At 48.4% G+C, this 23,364-nt stretch overlaps 9 protein-coding genes across 9 annotated transcripts; 4 read left to right on the forward strand and 5 right to left on the reverse strand.

The window, feature by feature from the left end:
• Positions 1–2,269: 2,269 nt before the first annotated feature.
• On the forward strand, positions 2,270–3,597 carry ARB_04816 (uncharacterized protein; the record flags this gene model as incomplete). Its single annotated transcript, XM_003016481.1, has 4 exons — positions 2,270–2,331; positions 2,483–2,723; positions 2,780–2,896; positions 2,950–3,597. The coding sequence occupies 4 exons, from the start codon at positions 2,270–2,272 to the stop codon at positions 3,595–3,597; spliced, it is 1,068 nt and encodes a 355-aa protein (XP_003016527.1).
• A 709-nt stretch (positions 3,598–4,306) lies between these two features.
• Positions 4,307–6,199, reverse strand: ARB_04817 (uncharacterized protein; the record flags this gene model as incomplete). The annotated part of the gene is made up of 3 exons (XM_003016482.1): positions 4,307–5,262; positions 5,316–5,694; positions 5,744–6,199. The coding sequence occupies 3 exons, from the start codon at positions 6,197–6,199 to the stop codon at positions 4,307–4,309; spliced, it is 1,791 nt and encodes a 596-aa protein (XP_003016528.1).
• A 1,482-nt stretch (positions 6,200–7,681) lies between these two features.
• ARB_04818 (uncharacterized protein) lies at positions 7,682–8,703 on the forward strand (the record flags this gene model as incomplete). Its single annotated transcript, XM_003016483.1, has 2 exons — positions 7,682–8,264; positions 8,321–8,703. 2 exons carry the CDS (start codon positions 7,682–7,684, stop codon positions 8,701–8,703), a joined length of 966 nt encoding a protein of 321 aa, XP_003016529.1.
• Positions 8,704–9,030: 327 nt separating this feature from the next.
• ARB_04819 (uncharacterized protein) lies at positions 9,031–10,776 on the forward strand (the record flags this gene model as incomplete). Its single annotated transcript, XM_003016484.1, has 1 exon — positions 9,031–10,776. One exon carries the CDS (start codon positions 9,031–9,033, stop codon positions 10,774–10,776), a length of 1,746 nt encoding a protein of 581 aa, XP_003016530.1.
• Positions 10,777–11,845: 1,069 nt separating this feature from the next.
• On the reverse strand, positions 11,846–13,427 carry ARB_04820 (uncharacterized protein; the record flags this gene model as incomplete). The annotated part of the gene is made up of 2 exons (XM_003016485.1): positions 11,846–12,204; positions 12,374–13,427. 2 exons carry the CDS (start codon positions 13,425–13,427, stop codon positions 11,846–11,848), a joined length of 1,413 nt encoding a protein of 470 aa, XP_003016531.1.
• A 526-nt stretch (positions 13,428–13,953) lies between these two features.
• Positions 13,954–16,292, forward strand: ARB_04821 (uncharacterized protein; the record flags this gene model as incomplete). Its single annotated transcript, XM_003016486.1, has 3 exons — positions 13,954–15,015; positions 15,075–15,177; positions 15,229–16,292. 3 exons carry the CDS (start codon positions 13,954–13,956, stop codon positions 16,290–16,292), a joined length of 2,229 nt encoding a protein of 742 aa, XP_003016532.1.
• A 124-nt stretch (positions 16,293–16,416) lies between these two features.
• ARB_04822 (OB-fold nucleic acid binding domain protein) lies at positions 16,417–17,332 on the reverse strand (the record flags this gene model as incomplete). Its single annotated transcript, XM_003016487.1, has 2 exons — positions 16,417–17,102; positions 17,170–17,332. 2 exons carry the CDS (start codon positions 17,330–17,332, stop codon positions 16,417–16,419), a joined length of 849 nt encoding a protein of 282 aa, XP_003016533.1.
• A 3,678-nt stretch (positions 17,333–21,010) lies between these two features.
• On the reverse strand, positions 21,011–21,712 carry ARB_04823 (DRAP deaminase, putative; the record flags this gene model as incomplete). Its single annotated transcript, XM_003016488.1, has 1 exon — positions 21,011–21,712. The coding sequence occupies one exon, from the start codon at positions 21,710–21,712 to the stop codon at positions 21,011–21,013; it is 702 nt and encodes a 233-aa protein (XP_003016534.1).
• A 350-nt stretch (positions 21,713–22,062) lies between these two features.
• Positions 22,063–22,863, reverse strand: ARB_04824 (uncharacterized protein; the record flags this gene model as incomplete). Its single annotated transcript, XM_003016489.1, has 1 exon — positions 22,063–22,863. The coding sequence occupies one exon, from the start codon at positions 22,861–22,863 to the stop codon at positions 22,063–22,065; it is 801 nt and encodes a 266-aa protein (XP_003016535.1).
• Positions 22,864–23,364: the final 501 nt, after the last annotated feature.

Here is a 23,364-nt window from a genome sequence, read left to right on the forward strand (position 1 = left end):
GGACCGAGTGGAATTACGAATGTGGAGGCATAGCAAGAGCTCAGCTTGCTGCCGTTCTGACACCTCCTTACATGCACGGGCTTCGCTGGGAGTATGGTGTGCCCTTCAGCTAACTCCTGTACAAACACTATGATCCAACAAAGTGAAGCAAGCTGCAAACACCGAGTGCCAGTGCGATTCTCCTTTCACCCAACTAGTTTGCTGCACCTAAAATGAGTTAATCTGCTGAAAACAAAGGCTGCAGTTGCAGTACGTACAGTGGGAAAAATTACGGAACGCTGTACGGAGTAACTTGTCACATATTTCACCATAGAACTCTGTATTACCGCCACTATGGCACCGGGTGAGCTGAGCAGCGCCCATGATATGTTCTCCATATCGTGTCTAGTGCAGCAGCTAAAGGGCCATACTTTCACTAGAACGAGTCGATAGCGATGCAGGACAACTAGCGAACGAACGAGTCATGTGGCCCTCGCCCTTTGCTCGTCCTATTTTTCCCTCTTATCCCATCTTGCTCTCCTCGCTCGCTCTTCCACTCGACTGCTGGGCGTGTCCGTGTCTGGCGTCCGTGTCTCTCTGACAGAGCATCCGAATGGCTGACTCCTGCGGTGGCTTTCATGCTGTGGAGCGTGCGTGGTTGATCCGTTTGTTGATCTACCGTCCTCCTCTTCCTCCTCCTCCTCCTCCTGCTGCTGCTATCTACTTGGGCTGCCAGACTAGCCATGTCGATATGGGCTGGTATGTCTATGCTGGAGGAAACCATAACTCACCCCATCAGTTATCAGCCATCTCAGCCCTCACACAGACATTTTGATAATTACACGCTACTGTGAAGGTACGGACGGAAGGCCCCGTGCATGCAAGATACCAGTTCCCACCCCCAGCGAGTGTCTCTGTCTGGTGGTTCTTGATGAGAACGGATGTACGGAGGAGCTCGCTTTGCTTTTTTGCGGATGCAAGCCGCCAGGATGTGATCTGCCCCCTTTCCCCTTTCTCGAAGACAGCAGAGATGACAGGAGAGAGAACTGAAGAGAAACCGGCCGGCCGATAAATTCTGGCTCGCAGAGCTGCAGAAAGAAAGTCTCTCTTCGGCCATCAGAAACCCTGGTTGGACGAATGGTGTTTTTTTGCACTCCATACGGAGAAACTGCACTCCATCATCATCCATGGATGGTATCCGCATGGACTTGCTGGTTTGAGGCCAATTTGCTCGTTATCATTGATATCCCATACGACAATCCCTCATACGCGTCCACTGGCCGGAGTAGCATGGGTTGCAACCAATGCTTGAACGGCGCGGATGCAGTGGAAACTGAACTGAGGTGTCATCGCTGCCTAAAACTCGCAGGTAGCGCGATAGGCGGCCCTGTCTCCAGATGCATCTTGCTTCTTGGTCGCGTGTAGGGCGGCTTGATATATTCGGGGATGCTGAGTGGTGAGGTATCTGCAGGCCAGGCTATTTTCCAGGATATTTGACAGGCTGTTTAGCAGGTTTTTATCCCAAATATGCTGCATACAGGCTATCTCCTTCCATGACTTCCGCTGGTTAATATATACATGCATATATGCATGCATATGCAATGCAAACAAAACCACCTCCAATCAGCATACTTTCCCCCGCTGTCCAGTAGGATACTGATGTGCCTTTTCTTTCTTTACCCTCTTTTGTCTCCTGGTCGAAATGTCTCCTGGTCGAAATTTTGATTATTACCATCTCAGCCATTGTCCTATCTTGTCACACTTGATTGTTGGTTCTGCTGTGGCTGAAACGCTGCAGCAGTCAATACCTATCCAAAGTAAAGGAGTTAAGATTACTATGCAATTGTATCTATAGAAATTCTATATTCTAATCTACTCTCTTCTCCTATAGATTGATGCTACCAATTTGTTGTTAAGAATCAATACAAGATAATACCTGCAAGAAGCCGTAGCAGATACAAACAGCTTAAGAGGGTCAAAGAGATCCTAACTGACACCAAGACACACTGTCTTACCTTGTGTTATTGCTTGTCTCTCTGATCAAACTTGATATCCTGGGAGGTTGCTTCACCATGAAGAAGATGTCCTCCTGTTCAACTTTGATAGAGGACATCGCATCGCCGAGGCCTTTGGCGACTAAGCAGGGCTCAAGACTTCACTGTCACTTCTCTTTCTTCTATTTATTTCTTTCTCTTCAGCTTCATCTTCTCTTCTCTTTCTTCTCTCTGTTCATCTGCAAAGTCCGAAGACTGCAAAGCCTCGAAGAGCGTAAGTCTGATACTCTGACACCATGGGCAAACACGCCTTTCATTTCAAAAAGAACACCTTCAACTACGATGAGTACAAGCGCAAGTAAGTCACGCATGTCTATCGAGTCAGTGAGAAGACGCAGGTGTCTAACAAGATCATGATGACAGGCTTGAGCGAGTCTCCCTACCAGACAAGTAAGGCCTCCCCAGCAAGCAAGAGTCGAGAGGGTATCAAAATCTGACATCCTGCATAGGATTCTGTGCAAGATCTGCGGCAAGATTTGCTCCGCCAGCAAGTACTCCAAACGCCAGCTCGATGAGCTGCGCAAGGCGATGGCCAGCAACCCCAGCGTCAACGGCCTCACTCGTCCTGGCTTTGCTGGATGCCGTACGTGTATCAGCCACCAGACCGTAGAGCTCACTTGCTGCATTTGCGACAAGACCAAGTCCCTGGAGTACTTCAGCAAGAACCAGCGCTCTCCCCCTGACACTGCGGTATGTCTTCCCCCTCGTCTAGTACCACTTCGTTGCAGGCAGGGTACTTATTGCAGTACATCCAGAGATGCACCAACTGCGTTCAAAGCCATCTCGATGCTGAGCCAATCGCCGAAGTCCTCAAGGAGATGGAAGAAGGGGAGGGTGGTTATGACCCTGCCACCGCACCGGAGGTATGCTCGTTTCCCCCCTTTTTGATGCCTCGCGATTCTGACAATCAAACCAGACCGATGTGAAGGAAATCACTCACTTCCAGAACCTCTCCGTCAACGAAAACACCCGCCCTCGCATCCCCGTGGAACGCCAGCAGGTTGCCAAAGTCAAGCCCCGTTCTGGCATCCCCGACTCAGAGGATGATGTGTCCTTTGGCGGAGTCTGGGTTGAGCAGCAGCGTGATGGCAATGGCAACAGCACCGCTCAAGACGGTGCCAAAAAGGGGGGCGAATTAACAGCCTCTAACAACAAGGGGGCCGGTCAATCTCGCAAGACCGCCCGCAAGACCGCCACGCCTGCAGAAAATTCTGCAGCAGAGAAGTCTACAGCAGAAAAGTCTACAGGAGAGATGTCCACTCCTACCAGTGGTGTCTGGAACATCACCACCAAGGAGAGACGTGCAGCCACGCCACGCAAACACTCGAACTTCGCAAAAGTCCCCGTAAGTAAAGGCTTGTCCTTGGCTATCCCGCTACATCATACCATGACGTACAGCGTTTTTTTATGTTTCCTGCAAACCCTCACTAATGAACATCATATTCAGGGTGTCCGTGTTCCCAAGGACGAGGCTCCCACCCAGCGTCTGCCAGAGCCCACCGGACCAACCATCGATTTCGACGATGACTCTGATGACGAGTGTGGTATCGAGGCCTGGATCTGAGACGATAACTACTCCACCAGTTGAACATCCTGGGTGTCAATCAAGCATCACATTCCACTGACCCAGTTTTGATATTCCATATTATTCATAATTGAGTGGCCCCGAGAAGTTTGGCCTCATGAGCACTCCCTAACGAAGGAACGAATGCAATGACTCCAGCCCTGGCCAACGAAATGTCCTTCGGCTCTTCTCAGTTAGCCATAGCCCTTTGGTAGTTAGAAATTAAACAGTTTCGTGAACAGTTTGCCACTGGAAGCTTCTTTATTTTTTTATTTTTATTTTTATTTTATTTTTTTCTCGTAACTAGTTAGTTACCGTTGGAACTTTAGTGGGCGGGTCGGGCCTTGTACCGAATTACCCCTGAACAGACCAACTCGCACTATGGAGTACTGTAACCAGCAATCTGGCAAGCCCACCTGCCAACTATAGCCGAGCTTGCATCCTGTCTTAATTGCTCTATTATTACTTCGCATGTTTCCTTATGGTGGCGGCACTTCAATGAGGTCATGCTCCCGAGGTAAACAAATAAACAAACATATCAACAGGTTGGGTAGCTAGTTACACATGGGCAGCTTGTGGTAGTGGATAACATCATATGGTTATCCAAGTGTTACAGCAGATTGCTTTCTGGAAAGATTCTACAATACAATAGTTCACGGATAGCGCCAGGTGCCGGCTGTTCATAGTAGACAGTACGGAGTAGCCCGTATCAATGATCAAAAGGCCAGGCAGCTTCCCATTCCTCGCGCTCCTCCTCGTTCTCTGGATACTTCGACATGAAGTCCGCCTTGGTCAATCGAATGAGCTCCTTAACCTCGTCATACTCCTCGTGATCAACGGTGCCATCGACTCGGAAGAAATGCGATCCAACAGCCTCCTTGACATCTCCCATGATATTAATGCCGTTGGCAGCTCCTTCACAGTCGCCATCAATGACTTTCAATTCATCAGGCGTGAACTCATACGGGAACCCCTTCTTCGAATTGCTGCGTATGTCCGGGACGTCTTCCCAGCCCTTGCGGTATTGATCAGCTAAAATAGCAAGATATGCTGCTTCCCCGTCGAGATAGAGGTTTCGGGCAAAGATCAGAAGAGTAAACCTCACTGTTTCGCGGAACTGGAGTGCTCGGAAGAGTGGTTCGATTCCCATGTGGAGGGTATTTCTCCAGAGGGAGACCAGTGCCATTCTCCAAAACAGAGACTCTGCTTTTCGTTTTTTCTCCGAAGCTGTAAGCTCTTCGTCGTCTTCAAAGAGCTTTTGAATCTCCTGGATATCCGGCTGTTGTAGCAGGTCTCCGGTCATACGTGGCCCTTGGTACTCAAGGAAGTATGGTTCAATTGTATGATCATACAGGGGCGCTAATTCTGTTGTCTGCCAGTCGATGATTCCACAGATCTCAGATGGGTTATCAGGGTTAACAAATATGTTCTCTGCATGTAAGTCGTTGTGCCACAGGTGAGATCCCGTTATGGACTTGTCATCTGGAAGTAGATGATCGACGATCTCCATATATGCCTGCAACGCTCTGATCTTCTTCTCCTTGGAAGGACGATATGTTTGAGGTCCATAGAGTCCTATTGGAGATTTTGGTAGCTTTGGTATCTGTGTAATACATTCCATTTCTCTGTAGCCTGCTGCTTTTGCATAGCCCAATGGACTACTCCCTATGAATATATCAGTTTATTATGACCTAAAGCCTAAGAACGCAACGACCTACAAGGCCCTCTGTCAAACTTGACACTTGCTCTTCCGTCATCGAAATGTTGTCTGCCTGTTGACGGCCCAACAGTAAACCGGTCATCCGTTACCTGCTCGCCGTTCTTGTTCGTATATGTCAAGCTGGTTGCATTGGGTATGTCCTCCTTGTAGTATATACTACCATACTGGGAAAATGACGTCAAGGTCCAATCTCTTTGATAGCCTGCTATCTCCTTGACAATGTTAACCTTCATCTCGACATCAAGCTTGTTCCACAATGTCTCCAGCTGCACTCCAGGTATCTTCTCCATTATGATATGTTCTGCACCAACCGGGTTGTCTGTCCCTGAGCTCCAACCAAGGACCTTAGGAGCTGGTGTCCCAAGTATATTTCTAACCTACCTGGCAGTTAGAATTACTTCATATATATGGTTGATAGTCACTCACGAAGTCCATCGTTGCCACTTCAGATGCAGTGGTAAAACGCGGCATGCCAGCATTCGGATTCGGCACTTTGCCAATGACCTGGACACCGTCATCCATGGTTAGAAGTAAGCCCTTGCTGTATAGCCCATCCGCCATCTTCTCAACCTTGATGCACTCTCGAGTTCCAGGACCAGAAATCCGGGCTGCGGTCTTTGCTAACTGATTGACATCGAATTTGATGTATCGTTGTGCCAGCTCTTTTGCCTCATCACGGAGGAACCGAGAGCGTGTAAACCGGAAAAAGGTGTCATCTTTATTCCAGCCTTGGTTTGAATGAAACTTTTTAGTGTTTCCTATATGGATCTGCTGGGATTTCCGTGCTGTAGAGGCTGCGATTCGGATGTGGTGGTTTCGTGCAGAGATTGTCGGCCAGTGAAACTGATTCCGCAACCGAGCACATATAACGGTAGACCTCATGTTAACGAAGGCTTCAGCATCTTAACGGTTATGAACTATGTTTGACTAAGACGCAGGTATTGAATGGCCGACATCCCATGCCTAGCACAATATTTTCTCTGTTTCGGCTTGTTGATGCAGGAATTTTGACCCCCTCCCAGCCACCACTGATGCACAAGGATGCCGATGCCCTCGAGAAGCTACTTTAATCTAGGACAACGATAGACAGTGCAATTCTGAATACCCTTCTGTTGCATATTGCCGGAAATATTGCCGGAAACATGGGAATGAATCCTTTTATTAGTTACGGGCCAGTCGGTATTTGATTGTGCCTTGGATTTCAAGATATGCCCCTTAGGTCAGCTAAAGAGATGAGACGCCAACCAAGTACTCTTTCACTTAGAGTAAACTGTATGGTGGCCCCAGGCTTCGTTTTCATACATATTTACAAGGTTGGTCTTTGTTATAAGATTGACTTGGACCTGTCTTCTCGTACGAGCCTTGGTAACTTTCGGCAGTGGCAGTTTCTAGCTGCCTAGCTGCCTTTCCCAAGGCTTGCAATAACCCATACCTGAGATTTTGTCACGTCTTGGGTACTATATAGATCGCAGCCCATGCCAATTCTAGCCTTAGAAATGGGACCATTGGCAAAGTCCCAGCATTTTGACAATGATCTGTGACCGAAGCAAGCCACCTATCTAAAATTGATCAAAAGGATCCTGGGTTGGCATAAGTAAATATATGCTCGATTTGATCGAATACGGAGTAGAGAATGCCCATTGCTTCCATGGAGTCGGCTTGCTAACTAGTGATAGAGCGGGGAGACAACTCGCTCATGTTCATGTAAGTTGCTTTGCTGCTGAGACATTGAGAGGACTGTCTTTGCTTTATATCCTTCCAGCCTCCTTTAAAATATTGGCATCCTTGGAAACCCACGAGTAGCCAGTGATACTGCTCAAATCAAATAGAAAAACGAGAGAACATGGATATCTCGAGTCAGTCACATACTTGGCCTGGCTTGGTCAGCAAGGCGCCTTGTATTCTAGGCAGCTTGCATTCGATGATCCCTGTCGGCATGGGAATATAATGTGGCTTTTTTCCGCGCGAGTCCGAACGGTTGGGTGACATCTTTGATGTTATGCAAGTTATCACAAGGGAACATCGTATTTAACCGCATGCTTACTTCCTAAATATAGGAATTTTAAGCATTTTAATGACCTGATTTGTTGTCTATGATTAGCCCGAACATTCTTCTCTCGATGGTCAGTCTTCGAGGAAACAAATTGCTCTACAGCAAATCACCACACAAAAGCAATTCGGGGTAACTACTCACTGGGGTTAGTGGAACCAGGTTAGGCTCCGCGGATCACATTTGATAAACTATTGCGCCGACTCAAACATATAAAAAGGAACAAGAGCCCGAATGGAGTCATCCCTTTTCTATGAGGCATAAGCCTATTTGTTATTAAGCTAAACATCACATCAGCAAGCAGTTCCATCAAGATGGATTGCTACTTATGGCTCTTTTTCACTATTTGCCTTTTGCGCATTGAGGCTGCAATTGCCATGTATGACCCTTGCTTGGTCGACGAAACCTTTCAGAAATGTCTGTATCCCAAGGCTCGTGGCTCTGTGCACTTCGAGTTTAAGCCACTGTTCCCCAAAGGTGTGGACTTTGTGTACTCATTCGACTCGGAAACTCAGGAGGACGCCGATCAGCAATATGTCCCCGAAGGCTCGGTTGCTGCACCGGATTCAAAGGTTGCATTCTGGTTGGAGTACCCGGAAGTCAACCTGAACCCAGCAGCGCATACAGAAACATACATGGTGGTGTTGGCGAACGAGAACTTTACCGGTGATCCGAGCGGAGGCAACAACGGCTGTGATGGACTTTGGGGAGCCAAATGCTCCCGGAGCCTAGCAGCATGGTTCAAAGCCGAAATAGCGGGCGGGGCATATAGTCCCGGAGAGGCGATTAGCCAACTTAGGAGCTATTATGGGGGGGAATCTAGAACAGAAGAAGGGAAGCGTATATTGGAAGACACCGGATGCCCCGTTGGCTTCTTTAACGAGACTTTTGGATATGGTATGCCATCTATTTTTATTATAAGGATCTGCAGACAAGCAGCTCACGGTACCTAGGAGCCTTTGCTACTGAAAACGGAGAAGGTTCTAGGAACACTCGAATCAATGCATCTGGAGGTCCCAAAGCTGCGTGGATTGTAGAGAAGATCTCTTCCACTGGGTATGACGAACAAATCAAGAAAGGCGTTGGTATGTTCGTTCTTCAGAAGCCACTGCAGGGTGACCTCTACAAAGACGTGAAAAATCTGCAGCTTGTAATGGCCTGCGTAAAAGCAAAGCGTCTGCCTGAGAAAAATAGCCCCAACCAGGGAGGTGATAATGACATGACTGGAAACGGCGGCTCTAACATCCCAGGACTTCACTCCAGCGGTGCTGCCAGGCCGACATTCTCTGCGGGCTTAGTATCACTGGCAGCAGTTCTGGTATGGGTATCTAGCTAGGTATCAGAGAGGCCATGCATAGTATAGAGATGATACAGTATGCTCCATGTATCTCAGCAACGGTTGTCTGTTGGTTGATTATATCTGTTGCCAGAACCCCAAATGAATTGAAATGGAACAAGGTGAACGAGAATCAAAGTTGAAGACTGCAGGTGGAGCTAAAATCAAACACGTGATTGATAACTGGAACTTTAACTTTAAATTTGAGGCTCCAACAGCCGCCTCGGTGGACTCTGTACTCCGCAAGGCAGCAACAATAATAATACGTCTTGTCCATTGTTGTTCCATGCCCGTCGTCTTTCGCTCTTCATTCCCCAATCTCCAGGCATGGCTACTATTCAAGATCTTCCGCTGGAGACCTTGCAGCAGATCTGCGACTTCGTTGCTTCTGGCTATAGGGCCTCCCTCTATGATTTTGCCCTGGTATGCCAGCGATGGTCTCTGGCATCAAATGCAGTACGGTTTCGAGAAATTCGCCTAGTTGTTGAGAACCAGGGGAAACTGACTGAAGATTTGGATCATTTGAATGGTGTGCTACGGAGTACATCAGGTTTTCGGTCCGTCCGTCGACTTGAGATTAAAGGGGAGCTCCCAGCTGATGTAAATACCTGGGCCCCAAAACGAATAAGACAGCCTAAGAATTGCATGATTGATACCGATGATGAGCTTGAAAGTGCGAAATATACCCCGTATTCAAACCTTCTCGAGCTCCCAGAAGTCACTGTAGAGCTGGATAAGTACTGGACTCCAGTGGCTCATTTCGTGGCCCAACTCCGCGCCCTTCAAGATCTTATCTTTGACTGCGCTAACCAGTTCCCACCGTGCTTGCTGGATGTGCTACACCAAAGCCTACCCAGCTGTAAGCTTCACCTCCATAATTTTGGGCTTAGGAACCTTTATTCCTACAAGGGGTGGTCACGAGGCTTGGATAAACACGAGTACTCACTGGCTACTTCTCCTTCATTGCACTGCATTATCCTGCATTACGGATGGAATGAATCCGAAAGACTACTTGATTATCATGATATGGCTGTGGCTAGAATGAGCCAAGGACTGGCTCCAAGCCTCAGACATGTACAAGTTATTGCCAGTTCAATGTCACCGATCACATACAACAGGCGTGTTGAACACCGACCAAAACGAGACATATTCCCCAACGATACCCCAGACCCTGAAGTTGACGTGCGTGGCGAACTCCACACCATGAAATTTAGTGGATTTTTATTGGGTAGACTTCAGGGATGGAATGAACGAATTGTCTTCTCGTCATTACGAGAGCTTATTCTGGACACCATCATAGACCCGTTCAGCTTGAAAGAGGCGAGCACGTATAATTTTACCTCGCTTAAGACCCTCTATCTACGCCTAGAGAGCGACAATTGGGACGAACATCCCTGGATGGACGGAGCGGCAAGTGTCTTCCTTCGAAGCCTGCCTCCTCTGGTCACGCTTAAACTTACTGGGAATTTTGGCGATGACTCGCTCAAGGCCATAATAGACCGTCACAACTCATTGCAACGAATCTGGCTCTTCCCTCGGACACAATCTCACTTTATGGTGACAGACTTTACCTTAACATTGGATACAATCCGGGACCTTACATCACGCTGTTCAGAATTGAGAACGGTCTGCCTTCTCATCCCACGAGTCCTGGAGTCACAAGACATGGCCGTATACCAGTCTATAGGCTGTCTTCCTCATTTGAAAGACTTGTGTCTGTACCTCGACTGTATTTTCCATCAAGACTCTAGAACGTCTCCCACTATTGAAGACAATTTACCGCAAAATTTTGCAAAGATAAAAAACTCAGTTATGAATGCAGCTCTAAATGAGGATATTGCTCGCAATATCTTCCATGAAATTTACCAGGCTCAGTCCAGACACAGGATGCCAGTTTTTAAACGGCTTAGAGTACAGGCTGTGAGAGTGAAGTTTACAAGAGACATTCCCGAGGACCTACATAGGATACTCAATGTCAGCAGCCAGGGCTTTGAACTTACTATGAACCCGACTCAAAGGCATGGTTGCTATGATATCATTAGTCAACGGTCCAGCCCCCGCATTTTCTGGTAAAGGCTGGGTAACTTCTTCCTGAAGCCTCGATGTCTTACAAGTCCTGAAATTCCGGTATTGACTGAGTTCCACCACTAAGTAAATCCAAACGGAAGCTGTGAACTAGAATGGGGCAGGTATTTGCTCGGTCGATTAGCCATAATAGTCTCTGTGGGGATGCCGCATATACACGAAGAGTGCTACAAGATGGTCCTTTGGCGTATGCTTTGCTGTGTGTGGTGCTCAAGGCTTAATCCTTATCGGCCTCCTCGTTACGCAGATCTGATCTGGTTAATTAGCGGGCCGGCCCTTCCGTATGGTTGTTTTCAAAATCAACCAGTGACCAGCTTGAACACCACGGTTTTCACACACTCTAATCAAATCCCGTCTCCAATAAGCGTTGATGTGCTATACAGATCAACAACTGTTTCACGATCGTAACATGATCCATATTTTAGGCATTTCTTCCTGGATATCTAGACCTCATGCTGCTCTGCTTCCGGTGAAGCTTATCTGGAAAGTCCCTTGCACACCCTAACGCCTTGAACATTGATATACTCAACAGCGCCACAGCCCGATATTGAACTATCAGCCCATATTTACAGACTCAAGAATACTCCCTAGGTCTTAAACATGGCGTTAAAAGAGGCATTCAATGCCTTAATGAGGGAACGCAGTAAGGTGATTGGTATTGATGGAGTTAGAGGCCGTTCTGGCTTCTATGGCTGCATTTCATATCTACCTGTGGCTGTTTTTCATTTTATGCAGTGTCACTTTTATATTGAACTGCTTTTCGGGAAAGACCTGTCAACCTGCCGGTAACTATATCGGCACATATCAAATCATGTTAATCTTGCGGCCTCCCCGGCTAAATTATATATGGATCAGCTTTCTTTTCTCCGGGCATTTCCAGATAAATTCAATGCTATCATTTCTCAGAGCACTCATACCTATCCCTAGCATCTTCGTTTACAAATCAGTACGTTGCTTCTTGGGCTGACAGCTCTTATAGATAACTCCAAGCAACTAATCATTTATCTGGATAGTCAATATGAAGCTCACTAGCATCATTTCAGTTTGTACCGTCATGTCATCGGTGTCTTCTCCCACGCTGGCATGGAGAATCACCGATTATGACTCGAATACCCTCCAGGAAGGTGGCAAACCTGAGCACGGCAAATGCTTCAACGAGATCAAAGGCCCAATCTTCGAGATCGACGACTGTACCCAGGGAAACTTTTTCAGGGGAAAGGATTGCACCGGCTATTTCACTGCCGTGTTCAACGGGCAGGCCTATTTCAGGATCCCTTCTGACAGGGTTAGCTTCCGGGTTTACTGCTCCGCATAGTAAGCCTCCTTCGGTCTTCTTAGGGTTAGGTATAGACATGCTTACATGGAATAGAGGCCAATATGATATGTTTATGATTTGGAGTCGGGTTGCTTCCGGAACTGTAGTTAGTGTTTAAAGGGAATATTAGCAGGTCGACTGCTTTGAAACTGTGTGGAGAGTGTTCTTCGCAATATAGCTGGCTCTACCAAGCCTGACTGGGGCGTGACTGTCTTGCACAAATACATTTATTTCAAATACGCCTCACAAGCTCCCTCAATGCCTCCTCACCGTAATTCGCCCATATGCTCAAATGCGTCTCATCCACGACCCTTAAAGCTGCTCGGCCACCGAGCCTTGCAGCTATCTGCACCCCATGGTTAAGTGGAACAGCAACGTCCTGTTTCCCATACCAAAGCTGCACAGGCAAGTCTGGACGTATATCTTCCACTCGAAAGCCAAAGTCCATGCACATCAGCCTGCCATCCTGTACTGCTGCGTCACTGCCTTGGGAAAAGCTTTGCCGACTTGTCCGTAGGAATAACCTCAGAGTACTTTCGTCCTTCATGATCTCACGGTCCTTTTCAGGCATGGACTTGGACTTCAACACCTCCTTTCGTAGTTTCTGGTATCGTTTCTCATCACTTAGGTCTAGGTTTGCTGCCAGCTGGCGTTTGAGATACCATCCAGTAGGCATGGGAAAGTAGCGGTATCCGAGAGTGAATCCTAGCCAGTTAGCCCAGCATGCGCCCTTCATACCGATGTCTGGAGGGCCGAGGCCACAGATGATCGAGACTGCTTTAAGTTTTTCTGGCGGTAGTGATGCAGCACAAGCGAGTGCATATGGCCCGCCTCCAGAAATCCCCTGTCGATTTTTGTCAATTTTGTGATGTTCTTGAAGCAGCGTTCTGAGATAAATAATCCTTACCAGTACTCCATATTTATCCAGCTTGAGATGGTTTGCAAGCTCTTCCAGATCCTTTGGGTGGTCAAGAAGTGACCGACCTGCATGAGGCGAGCTCCAGCCAATACCAGGCCGATCAGTAGCAATTATGCGAGCTCCCAGCTCCCGGGCAAGATCTTCAAAGCATGCAGCTTCAGTGCGAGCTCCCGGCAGGCCATGTAGATAAAAGATAGGCTTCCCCGTCAACAATCCATACTGCGCATATCCAAGTTTCCGGCCATCCGGCAGGGTTAACGCATCTGAACTGTCGTCATCGAGAGGAAATCGGCAGCTTGGAGCTTCAGATGCATCTGTGGTATTATCGTCTGGGTCGCTCTGGGTATTTGATATAAAGCGACGCAGTATTCGATGCAGAAAAGCTCGCAGCTTTACTAGACACATGACAGGTATAACAAGGCGAGTCGAGAAGATGCCCTCATATGTTATAAGAAGTAGACGAGTACTTCTTATACCTCTGAAGGATCAGTCCATGGTGCAGGAATCCTTCAGGCCTGTCCTGGCCATCGCCAGGCTGGGTATCATCAGGCATCTCAGCACCGGGAGAACCGCCTCAGACGCACCCCTGCGATAGCCAGCCATCACCGTAGAGATCAAAACGCCAGAATCACCCATGTCAGAGAATATAGACGGCCTAGTCAGCCCTGAGACGCGGCATAGCAGCTATATCGATGGCTCGCTATATTGCAGCAGACCCAGCGCCGCACATGACAGGGATCACTTGACGACGTCACAGCCTCGCTCGCAGTCAAGGAAGCCGGCGAAGACGAACAATTTGCGATGCGACTTGCGACCAGCGACTCCCGCCAGCACTCGGAGCCCTCCTGTGCCTCGTCGCCCTGCCCGATCGATGCTCGACATGCGCTGACCGGATAACACAGCGAGAGAGTTGTTGATCTTGGACGAGAAGATGGCGTACGACGGATACCGCGCCTCGTTCGACCCCCCGGGGTTCAATCCCAACGCCAGCGCCAGCAACAGCTACACCAGCAGCAGCAACAACAACATCAACAACAACAACGGCGGCGGCAGCAGCAGCGCCAATATCAGCAACACCAAGCCATCGAACGCACCGTATCCCGGCTATCTGCAGCCATCGTACGGAGAGTATCCTGTCGAGCAAGACCCGTCTTCCCATCCGCCGCCTCCCCCTCCTCCTCCTCCTCCTCCGCCACCCCAGCAGCAGCAGCAGCAGCAGCAACCACAGCAAGTGCCATATCCTGCGGCATCGGCAGCACCAGGACAGGGAGTGGAATATGCTGAACAGGCGACGTACTATCCTCCGCCCGTTGGGCCTCCTCCCCAGGCTGCAGACGCCCTGAAGCAGCCGTTTTCACGCACGTCGTCGCAGCCAGAACCGCCAACGCCTCGGGTACCTGACCCAAACTATCCGTCAACTGATCTGATAGCCCAGGTCACGGCAGCAGTGATACAGCAGCTCCGGGCGCCAGGCCCAGGGAACGCCCCTCCGCCTCCGTCTCATCCCTCGCAGCAGCAGGCGCAGCAACAGACGGTCTATCAGCCTCCAACACCTGCTCTATCGCAGTCAAGCTACAACAGGCAGAGCCCTAACCCGAACTCTCTCAGTCCTCCTATCGCCACAAGCCCATATGGACCGCCTCAGCCTTCTATACCGGGGCAGCCTGATCTTTCTAATGCGCCGGCTCAGTCGTCTTACCCTCCTATCTCGTCTAGGGTTGATGGGAGCGCGTACAACGGCCCTCAGGCGCAAAATCCTGCTGATAACGGCCAGCACCAAACCACATCCCCCGGTGTAGATAGAACGAGACGATCATCTATCGGGTCGTTTAACGGTGGCCGGAATGGCACCAATCCTTCCAAGGGCCCATCTAGACACTCAACTGTCACAAACGAGGCTATTTCTGAGAAGCCATGGGGAACCCTCTTTGATAAGGATGATATGCCTACCAGCAGAGCAGGACAGCTCCTGCGAGGTATTGCTCTTCATATGGTATGAAACTCCCTCTCTGATATATGGAACTCGTTTGCACGATATCTAACTAGTCATAGATTGAGACCTATCCTCCTGGTAATACCCTGGTTATCACGCCAGAGAAGTTGCAGAAATTCTATCGTGATCACAGGGTATCTTCAGACTCATATCCATGGCAAGGTACGGCTCCACTCGTGTATTTCCCTTCATACCAAAGCTAACCATGCATAGATATCTTTGATAACCGGACATCATCCATCTCTCGCCTTTTCCGATCTTTGAGCATTGAACACCACCTCGTCCAGGACCAACTTGACGAACGCCCTGATATCCCAGGCCTAACTCCACGTGGTTTCGAGCGCTGGATGTCCATGATGATCCAAGCACACCCAGAGCGGGAATTTGAGCGTGTTCAAAATATTGTGCAGAACATATCCATCACTAACCCGGATGATAGGATGGAGAGATTCCCAAAAGAGCTACGAAGGAAACTTTTCCCGCAGTTGCCTGACTATGATATCAAGGAGACCCTTGACAGATGGATAACTACACATTGCCATGTCGAATTAACGCAAGGCATGCTTGGAGGGCCTCCCATGCGCCAACCCCGAGCCAAATCAACTGTGGACAATACATCGACCGGCATTCCCTCACGGCCAGCAAGCACTGACGTCCGCCCCAGGCAGTTCCCACCGGCTGCAACTGTCGAAGACGCAATTGATGAAGATGACCATGTCATCGTTGCTAGCGCCGATGTCGCTGATGCTGATGCTGCAGCACAACCAGTGCAGCCCATTGAGCGGGAACGGAAACCTTACAGCATGCCAGGAGGGACCAAAGGGTATCGAGAAGATACCAGTCCACACCCTACCGCCTCTACCTCCCGTCATCCAGACTCGAACTCAGGAGTAAGCTTTGGCAAAAAGCATGTGGTGGTTTATTCGGGTGACGATGACGAAGACTTTTCGAGCCCTCGCGACGATGCCAACTCCAAGTACTCTTCCTCCCATCACGGGAACACGCATCCACAATCTCATGCTCATACCCATCCACATCAGCATAGCCATCCCCATACTCACGATGACTCCAAGCGGCATCATGGACGGGACAAGGATAGAGATAGAGACAGAGACAGAGATCTAGACTGGGACGGGGACAAAAGCCGTCGTCGAACCTCATGGGGCAGTGATGAGGATTTCTATCGCAACCCCGTGTCAGATAGAGACAGAGGCAGAAAAAGAACGGAGAGTCGAACCCGTTTCTCTGATTATGACAAGTTTTGGGAATATCGTTGAATTGATTTGTATGTATTTATGTCGGACCAGTGCCGTTAATGGGCGGAAGCAATGTTGGGGTCTTTCCTTTCTAGTGTATTTCCATAGTTTCGACAAAAATAATAAAAATGAAATGAAAAGTTGTTCATCTTTTCCCACTTTTCCTAAACCGAGCACTAACCTCCCTACTACTCTCAGCATACTTTCTCCTCACCTCTTCCTCCCTCTGATACCTCCTGACAATTCGCTCATAATCCTTCTCCTCCCTCTCCGCTCTTCTCCTTGCCCTTCTTTCCTTCTCATGCTCTTTAGCCTTGGACCGCTTCCTCTTCTTTTCCTCCAGTCCTGCCCCTTCAATCCTCAACTGTTCTACCTGCTCCGGGGTCAAATACCACGGCACAGAAAGTACATCAACCAAAAACTGCGTCCGCTCTTCCCAGAACCGCATCTCCCCAGCCATATCAGGCAGAAGCACGAAACGCTCTAGATGGAGCTGTTTTATATTGCGGAACTTTATCACTGTTCCTTTAAACTTAGCTATTACGCCAGGAACGAGTGACTTGATGTCCAACGCCTCTTTGGTGGTAGATGTGATGTATTCGGAGACTCGTGTTGTGCCTGCAGCTGCTACGGCTGCACCAGTCTTAGCTTTAACTGGCTGGGAGTCCGGTAGTTCAACTTGTCTTTTTGAGCATACTATTTCAATATTTGACCCTGAGCTGTCGTCTAGTGTCAATATTGTTCTTCGAATATGCTCCTCACGAGAGACGATCACACCCGCCAGACAGATGAATTGGATGGGGTGGTTTTTGTAAAAATATATATTTTGCCCTATTGAGATGTGTTAGCCCTTTACACTCGTAGCCTTTATTGTACCGTGTACTTCTGTTTATAATACCTTCGTATCCACTGCGACGTGTTAGACGATGGACATTTACGGCGCTCAGTTTCACCCATGTGAAGTGAGTCGGCGATGCTTTATAGCAGTAGGCTGGATAGAACGTGAGGTCGTCAGGGGGTATAAGTTCTTTCTTGGGATTATTTTGGACGCCATGCGCCATTTGGCCATTATCGCGACGTGATATGGCGTAGTACTGTTAAAAGTTCCGTATATAACTAGATGTAGCGCTTCAGTGTTATTGGAATGCATGTTATATTTTAGCCGAAAGGACTAACTAGTTCGCGTTTTAAGTTCGCGTCTGGCGCTTAATTTTAGTTAGCGCGCTTCCACGACCACACCACCGAACGAACATAATCCCTTTCTGGATACACGTTGATTGTACGTCAAAATTTATACACGCATTCCAGGCACTACGGAAAAGAATAAGCCATGTTGGGTGCCAAATATACCATATAAAGACCATGCAGACGGGATGGGTGGCCATCGTGCGGACAAATGGCCCGCCAGGTCAATGACCTTGCAACAAGCATCATCGCCTAGAACTATACCCTCCGTGCATGCATATTACATCTTGTGCCATTACGGCACAGTGGAAGGCACAGTTGCATGACTTTGACTTCCAGTTACCAGATGCCCTGCCAAAGTGACCGGGGAGCCGGATAGCCTTGGCGGAAAAACAGTGAAGGCAGTGAAAGTGATGGATGCAACAGTAGTAGCGAATACAAAAAAACATACATTGCAGTTTTCCCCTCCAAGAACCGAAGTGCATGCTAGAACAACTTACGCGGATGATTTCATCTCTCTAAACCAGCACGCTCAAAACTATAACCCTATTAATTCCTAATCAGGGCCAAACACTTCAAGACAGATGACCCCGAAAGTGTTGCAGAGATAGCGGGAAGCATCCAAGAGTAAGTGAGAGGGTACAGCACTTTGGGGCCAAACCACGTTAAGAAATCCGAAGGCCAACGATGAGACGGATGAACGGCAGAAAGAGGCAACTGGCCATATACCCAAGCGGTAAATGAGGAGCCACCTGCGCGGTTTAGAAAGCCCGGCGACCGATATCATATACGAAAAATTACCAAAGCAGAGAGCATTTTCGCATCCTTTCATCACATTCTCTCAGCCATATTCAAGATAGCTGACACAGGGATAAGACCCAGGCGCAGTCCTTGCAAATGCTATTAAAACGGCCAGATTGATAGGAGATCCCAATACCCTCATAGGTCATGGTATCAGAGGGGAGATCCTCAAGATCCTCTGTCATCCCAACCCTGCCGCTGCCGCAAAAGCTCGCCAAAAGAGACGAAAGAAAGCGGGAGGAAGCAGAACGAGAGGAAGGGGGAGGCAGCGTTGACATCACCTATAGATACCGACTAACTTGTACCTGTTATGGTCCGTGTGGGTGAGTCATCTAACTATGATACTTGAGACTGAGATATCAAGGGAAACCATTGAGGCTGAAATATTTATATAGATACCGTGCATCGGTTCAAAGAAATATGAAGAGTAGTCGGGGGCACCTCCACGATGTCACCATTGACGCCGCCCACACCCCTATAAATCAATATTCCTCTGCTCAGTATGGGGTAACTAACCTGGTGCTCCCTATAGTTACCAACATAGTGCCCTCTTACATTTTGACGATGCCAGCGATACCAAGATGAGTGAGAAGAGGCAGCAGGAGGAACAGAAAGACTATGGGTAGGTTGGCGGTAAAGTCGCCACCTGTTGCATAACATATCCTGTCTTTTGTGCCGCCAGAATACCCATGGTGGTATGTTATACGCATAAGCGTACCTGTTGATCCTCTGCCCATTTATCTTCTAGATCCTTGATGAGCTCATGGACGAATCATATGCAGTTATACTTGATCTCATTCGCCCAGGTATCCCCGATCCTGGTGCAGCCCTGTGCATTATTCAAGCCATAGACCTAGACTCAATTACCCAAAGGGGCCCCGCAAGCCAATGCCGGACTTCATGTCACCATTCCTTGATGGGACTGATGAACAGATCCGAACTTGGGTGAAAAGGCGTGCGAGCGCCAGCGTGAGATTTTTGCGATGAGAACATATACAATCCTTGACCAAGATTTAATCGGATGGGATATCTGGGTGTTGGGGAAGACGATGAAGATCAACGGATGATCTACGAGTGATTCTAAGCTGAGTTGCAGTCAAGGATTGCGTTGCACAAAACTGTGATTAGCTGGAACGAAGCAGGTACCACCAGAATATAGTACATACGAGATATATAGCCGCAAGGCAATTGATTAGAGAGAGCAGACGCTCGAAGGACCCCAGGTGTGAAATGTTGTGGGAATAGTACGGATACCTTTGAATGTAAAGAAGCTGGCTGAGTCTGATACCAGTCAGTGCGTGAATTAAGGCACCCATCGTAACACCCCCAGAGAGCGGCAAACCAGATGTGTTTGCGGAGTCCACCGTGTCAGCGAAGCAACAAATGAGCCACACATTGGAAACTTACGTAGGAGCTTGGTTTGTGGCTCGTTGGCCGAACTGTAGAGATCGAAATACTCCGTAGTGGTCGCTGGAAGGTTTTCAGCTGGACTTGGCGTTCCCCACAAGGAGCGATTTTGCTTATATAAGCCAACCTTATTCTGAGGACGGGCCGCGGGCGGGCTAAGTGTTAATCACGTGTTTGTGGGTGAGCTCCAGCGGACATCGCAGCGCCAATATTATATTAACTCAAGAATAAGCAAGAAAGCGGAGCTTGTCGTCTGATGCTAAGCGAGATGGAACAGGAGGTGGCGGCGGAGCAACTGTTCCAACATTTTTCGCCTTTCAAAGAAAACGAAGAATACAAGGCGGGGTACGGAGTAAGAAGCCATGAGATGGCCTCAAGAGAGCAAACTGGAATATGTCTTCAGCCGGCATTCCCAACACTTTATGCCTGGCAAACAAAAGACCGTCGTCTAATATTTTGCATGCAGCATCATACCCGCATCAGACATGTTTGCTTCAAATACAACTAACACCCAGTACGCTATAGTATAAGCTAGCATAAGCTAGCCGCCTATCTATGCCAATTTGCATAAGTAGGGCGCTATTCCAGAGCATCATGCCTGTTTTATTTGCTTGTATACCAAATCTGATGCCTGAAAGGAGTTGTTTGCCTGGATGCATCAATCGCTCTACCGAAGCAGTCTGGAAATATGGTATGCTCAGTTTATAAGTTGGGTTATTTCCCTGCCTTATTCTTCTTCCCACCAATACCGCTTCCATTGCTCCACGTATACCATGGCGCTCCTTCAAGTTTGGTTCTCCCTAATTCTGCTTCATGCAAGCCTCTCAGCAACATTTCCTTATCCCAACGCCACTCGACCACTGTCTGGTCGAGATGTATCTATAAGCGGGAATCGATATTATCCACAAACACCCACGCGGAACCCAACATGCAATCAATCAGATTATGAAAAAGTTGACTGCCCTGCTCCGTCTATCTGCTACCATCAAAGAGGCGGTGCGCCAGCCTGCTGCCCTCCAGATACAAACTGCGATCCACCATGGATGAGAGGCCCTTCGCCTCCGATCCAGACCCCTATGCCGTCCCAGTCGGGCTCAACTTCAGAGTCGAACCAGGCCAATGGAAGCGGGAATTCGGGTGTGGGCGTCAGTGGTAGCTCACGGGCAGAAAACCACAATTCGAACAACTTGAACGTGAGCGTAAGAAATGGTGGGACCGCAATGTTCAAAAGAAAATTCGCAGAGTTATTATCTAGACCGGTCCTGACAGTGGCGGTCCTCATTATGTTGTAAGAAGCACGGAAGTTTAATAAATTAACACATTTCAAACTGAACGCAAAGACTGGTCTATCCTCCCTCCATCATTCTTTTTTTCGGATTCCTTGGGATGGGCTCTCCCCTGCGTGCCTCTTCCTCAGCTCTATCAACCAAGACAGTCTGATCCGCTTCATCTACCCTTGAGCTATGTTTCTCCTGCTTTTCGTGCCCAGCCATTGCAATCTCTAATATTTGATCTTCCATCCCCTCGATAAGGTTCCATTGAACACCAGCCTCATCAAGCTTCTTACAGCCTTGGGACTGGCCGACGAAAGTTCCGGGCTCCTTCACGCCGAAATATACCCTGTCAACACCGTTTTTCCCATCTTTCCTTGTTTCGATGATACGGTCCACACAAGGCTTGTTACCGGAAAGTCTTTTCGCACATGGCTCCATGGTAACGTATAGCTCTATCTGAGCCTCGCTATCTCCTCTGCCTCGCTTCTTTTCTAGAATTTCTCCAAGATCCTCCTCAGCCACACCATAATGGGAGGCAAGCTTTGCAAAACAGCACTGTTCTGCGTGGGTGTTTCCGCGTAGCTCTAGAGTGTACCCTGTTGACAGTATTGTTTCCTTAAGCTCCGCGGTATCGCTGCTGGGATAGATACGAAGAAGCAGGATGGCCCCCACGCGAAAGTTGGTTGGTTTAGGAGGCGACTGGGACGCTAATTCTAGACACTGGGATAGATAATGGAGATGCGTTGATAGCGGTACCGTCCTAGGGGAAGACATTGTTGTTGGTTATACCTCGCCATTCAGTAGCAAGCCTGGTGTTGATCTTCTCTTTTCGTTTCCCGCTGAGAGACCTACTTATGACGTGACGAGCCGTATGATGACAAAGCAGGCACGTGAAAATTTAGAGTTCGACAAATGGGCCAAAACAAAAACTCAAATTGTTTAATCTGAGAACAACAAGCGACCTCATAAAAATTATACTCTCGTGAGTACCAACCAAAGGGCTATATGCCAGTCCATAAGGGTATAGATTTAACAACACTGTTATATTCCTAATCGCCCTCAAGAGACTTTACAATGCCAAATGCCCAAGAATACCGTCCCAATTCGGATAACACAACTCCCGACTAAACCCTGGCCACCATTCCGACATCAAAGCCTGGTGCTTGTTTAAAGTAATACCCGCGTTGATTGGTTAAGATCCTCCTCTTAGAACCCTCCACCTCGAGCGTAAAATCACAGTTGAAATGCGTGTGCCCAAAGGCCCAAAAACATACATTCGGGCTCTTCCAACACTCCTCGTCTGTCAAATCCGTTGCAAACCCTCCACTGATAGGACTATCTATATGTATAGGGCCGGTGGCTCTCCCATCGGCGGAAAGGGGCCCATGATGGGTGAAAATGACAATTTTTCTTCCAGGCTCCGAGGACGTGATGGATGTAACTTGTTCATTCAGCCATGCCAGATCACCAGCATGAGCAATGTTATGATCCGGTACCGACCAGTTATTAATTCGAAAGAAGTCGTTCAGTCCCATACCAACAGCGGCCTCTTGCTGGGCAGGAATATGCGAGTATAGCGTGCACCCCAGAACTGTAATATCAGCGGTTACATCGTATCTTGTGCGATCTAAGAAGACAAATGTTCCGAGCCCTTCATCCTTTCGCAGGCTAACCTTGAGCGAAAAGTTGGTAATTTGTTTCCTTGACTCTTCCCAGCTAGAGTTATACGGCTCATGATTCCCCATCAGGAAGAAGACAGTCTGGAACCACCGAAGTTGGGTTTCGATGAAGGAGAAGAACCCCTTGTCGCGGACATTGCCTATGTCGCCTAGCAGAGCGAGATAGGGGGCTTTTGGTGGGGCGGAGAAGAGATCATAAGCCGAAGGAGATTCCAAGTGCAAGTCTGAGAGTATCTGAATATCCATGGTGACGGCTTGTAGAGCATCGGTGATTGAAGCGGAGGCTCTGGATGAGCGTGGTGATATAAGTAAGTAGTTGAAAAGGAGCTCATTGGTGTTTTTATAACTAACTAGCTAACTTTATGGCGTTAACTAGTGTTATAGTTCCACGTTTAGACAAGAAATTGTTGGTCCACAATGTCAGGAATCCCTAAGGTCAAACAACTAGAGGACTCAAGCTGGTGGACCTGAGAGCAGTCGCATGTCATTTCTCTCTGATGTCATGCATTAACTAGTTATTAGGGCTATTTTTCTCAAATTCCCAAAGAAAAAAAAATAAAGAGTACGCGTCCTTTGGGCATAACTGCTGGTTGCTACTACGTCTAGCCAAACTTCCAGAGACCCTGAGGTCTTAAGGTACTCAAGTCCCGGCTATAAGCCTGTTCTTCCTTGGGACCATCTATTCCTGTCAGTCTCTCCCACAGCCACCCCCAATTATACCATTACTCTTATTCGCCAGCCATCGCT

This window comes from Trichophyton benhamiae (genome assembly GCF_000151125.1).
Source record: "Trichophyton benhamiae CBS 112371 chromosome Unknown contig01989.5, whole genome shotgun sequence".
NCBI classification, from domain to species: Eukaryota; Fungi; Ascomycota; class Eurotiomycetes; order Onygenales; family Arthrodermataceae; genus Trichophyton; species Trichophyton benhamiae.